We start from the raw sequence: 3655 nt of genomic DNA, 5'->3' as shown, positions 1-3655 counted from the left end.
CCTGTATATCGCCGGACCTGAGCTTTACTGGGTCGAATTCAGCCCGACGATGTTTTTCTATTTTCCTGCGAATTTATTATTTATCTAAAACGGTTGAAATTTTGTAAAGACCATAATAAAACAAATAAAATAAAAAAATGTCAAACTAAGTTGGTTGAACTCTACACAACTAGCACTGCACTATAAACACATAACATCACATGTTTTAGTGTAATTTTTTGTTATTAATGTGGATCTAGATTTTTCTATAGTTTTCTAAAAATAACTAATAGAGTTAATTTCTTTATTTCAATTGATATGAAATTTTTACGGTAGCTTACCCATACCACGCATAAAATAAAATGATTGAGTGATTTTACCGGCTTTACAATCCTCTCTCTCTATATATATATATAACATGTATGAAATAACATTCTATAATTACAATTACAGTAATATAGCGCAAAAAAAAAACAAGCATAGTTAACGAACCCTAGTCCAACAAGTTTACCGAACCTAAACAGGTGCGCATAGCTCAGTTTATAAATTTAAATAATTGAAATAATACTTGCCCTGTTGCATCTTTGTTACGTGCTCCCATTCTTGAATAATTTGGTCAATCAGAGTTTAATACTAGAAACTGCTGCATACAATATATAATCAGCTGCAATCTATTGGAATGGCCACTTCCCCTAACATTGGACTCTCCGGAAAAACAACAAGCAAACCAATACTTATACCCAAGTTCTTTTTAAATAAATTATCAATTAATTAAATCTATTACATTAAAATTGTCTCATACTGGTCGGCGCGGCAACGCCGCTACACCAAAACCAGGCTAACGGATAGGGCCAAGTCGCCCGTTAGCCCACTGGTCGTCCGATCTGGCGAAAGCACGATGTGGACCGTTCGATCGGGCTAGCCGCAGGTCTCCCACCATTAAGGCACGAACCCGGAAGGTCACGAATACTCGCAAATTGACCTGTCACCACTGCGGCGCGTCTTCTTCCTCCCGCTGCTCCACTATCCCCCGCAGACTGTTAATTTATTATGAATAGTATACGACTGAAAAGTGACAAATTCAGGATAAACCGGATCAGAGCTTGCACATACAAGCTGGCCATTCACCAAAGAGCGCGGCAACGCCGCGCGTATCTCTAGTCTGTATATGGAGTCCGATCCGCATCATCGCTGGCATGTGGACATGTGGTGGCCGTTGACTGGTTGTCTTGTTGAGATCGAGAAACGCTATGTATTTGAAAAGATAAGAATGCCATTCGGGCTTTGTTTTCCTTATCATGACTAAGAATTGATATGGGCTGACGCTAGATATGCGTGCGTGGGCCAGAAAATAACCTCGAGATTGTAGCCCATCTTGTCGAATATAGAGGTACCAGGAAACTAATATAGAGGGAAACAATAAGGGAAGATTCTTTCGAAAATCCATAAACCAAGTAAAAGTTTTGTGTGAGAGAGAGTAAAATCTGCACTTAAGGGCATGCAGCACTGGATGTGCATCAGGATACGCGCACATCAGGAAAGAGACATCTAATGGTGCACGTCAAGAGAGCATGTGCCCGGTTATTCATTCGACCACAGATGGTGTTCAAGACCTTGCCATGTTCTTACACTCCTACGTAGAGAGAATCAAGGGAAGCAAAGTGCCAAGAACAGGACGTTTTTATTAGACCAACGACCACCAGCTATTCCGCACTAGTAGCGGCGTTCTCTCTGTAAACAAAGCGCTTCACGACTCGGATCGTCTCGTTGGTCCCCTCGCCCCACGGCTGGCGGGAGAAGAAGGCGTGCTCCTGCCCCTCCAGGACGGCGACCTCCACTGGCTTATCCATCTCCTCGAGCCTCGCCGCGTAGCGCAGCACGCGCTCGTGGAGGATGTCGCGGCCGGCGGACACCACGAGGACCCGCGGGAACACCACGGTGCCCAGCGCGGGGCTGTCGGGGCCGAACGGGTTTGTCACGGGGTGGTCCCTGGTCGCGCCCACGGGGAGCGACAGGCGCCACATCGTGTCGGCCATCTCGGTCGTGAACGACGGCGAGACGGCTGGCGGCGGCGAGGCCTCAGCCGCGGTGCGCTGGACCCCGCTGAAGAACGGCGTCAACAGGACGTGCCCGGCGACGCGCAGCGGGGCGAGCGGGAGCTGGCCGGACCCGTGCCTCACCGCGACGTGGTGGGACATGTTGGCGCCGGACGACTCTCCGGCCACGAACACCCTGGTGAAGTCGGCCGACTCGGCGAGCCAGGGATGGTGATGGGCGCCCGCGACGCTGACGACCGTTGCGTGCTGGTCACGTAGCCAGGACAGGGCGGCCGCGGCGTCGTTGATGGCTGCGGGGAGGCGGTGCTCGGGGCCAAGGCGGTAGTCGACGGAGAGCACGACGGCGGGCAGCTCCGACGCGAGGCGGAGGCACCCGGTGTGGAAGTTGGGCTGCGAGAACGTCCCGAGGCAGAAGCCGCCGCTGTGGAAGTACATGAGCACCGGCAGCTTCTTCTTCTCCCTGGCGGCGTCGCCGGCAGTGGCCGCGGCCGGCCGGTACACGCGTAGGCTTAGGCCGTGCGCGGCGTCGTACACGACATCCTCCCACTGGATGCCCGGGACGTCAGGGGAGTGCTCGTCGGACGGCCGGAGGACGGCGGGGTCGGAGCGGACGACGGTGCCGTCGCTGAGGAGCTGGATGACGCCGCGGTAGTCCTCGATGACGCGTGGTGCCGTGTCACTGGACATGGTGCTCCACAGTCGACACTGCATGAAACGGCAGATCGCTGATTGAAGGCGTCTCGTGTCGTTTATATACGGAGTACTACTCTCCAGTAGTGATTAGTGAGCACTAGTCGTCTTTACCTAGTAAAAAAAAGAAGCAGAAACCCGTTCGTTTCGTGTACGCCAAGCCCGTTGAGTGTGAGAAGCTGTGGTAGGCTTGGGCTCTGGTGGGAACTTGGGAAGAAAGAAAAGACAAGGAAATGTCAGTCAAACTCCATATGGTGGATAAGACCATTGTCGTGTTTGCTTGACTGATAAGATATGACTGAAAATATTATTGGCTGATTTGTTGTAAGAAAAAAATAATATTCATTGGTTGAAAAAGTATGGCTTATAAGCTAAACGATTGGAAAGCATGTGTATTATTGTAATAGTGGCATTCTGCATTCGAATGAAGTTTATGTGGACTTGTGGGGTACGAAGTGGTTACACTACTAGCGCGCGATGATTCTGTGTGTTGGGAAACAGACGTGGAATTGTTTTGTTGGTTCATCGTTTTCTGCAGCGAGATGTTCCACGTTGATGTCCATTTTGTATAGCCGCACTTGCGTGGGCTTGCCGTGGGAAAACTGTCCTTGTACCACATCCCCCGCGCTCATTTCCTTATTAAATCGAATGTTGGCCTCAACTCTTATAAAAAAAACTCCTTGTTTTTTTTTCAAAGGAATTTAACTTTTTTAGATACGCATCACTTTGATATACACTATATTTAGATACATAATAAAAATAATGTATCTAGAAAAATCAAAATGTCCTATAATTTGGGACGGAGATAGTATCAAAGTAGTTAGTTGAGACAGCAACTTTAGCATATGTAGCGCCACATTGACTGCTAGAGTGGTAAGAAGCCTATTTGATATAGCTCCTCCCGCTCATGATTCTATATGAGAAGTCAT

General features: G+C 48.7%; 1 protein-coding gene across 1 annotated transcript; it reads right to left on the bottom strand.

Moving 5' to 3' along the window:
- Nucleotides 1–1526: 1526 nt before the first annotated feature.
- LOC136457743 (carboxylesterase 15-like) lies at nt 1527–2734 on the bottom strand. Its single transcript, XM_066457756.1, has one exon. The coding sequence runs from the start codon at nt 2721–2723 to the stop codon at nt 1683–1685; it is 1041 nt and encodes a 346-aa protein (XP_066313853.1). The 5' UTR covers nt 2724–2734; the 3' UTR covers nt 1527–1682.
- Nucleotides 2735–3655: the final 921 nt, after the last annotated feature.

The sequence above is a fragment of the Miscanthus floridulus genome, chromosome 6 (genome assembly GCF_019320115.1).
Source record: "Miscanthus floridulus cultivar M001 chromosome 6, ASM1932011v1, whole genome shotgun sequence".
In the NCBI taxonomy this organism is placed as follows: domain Eukaryota; kingdom Viridiplantae; phylum Streptophyta; class Magnoliopsida; order Poales; family Poaceae; genus Miscanthus; species Miscanthus floridulus.
The sequence above is the reverse complement of the archived record's forward strand: the minus strand, read 5'-3'. Positions and strand labels throughout refer to the sequence as shown.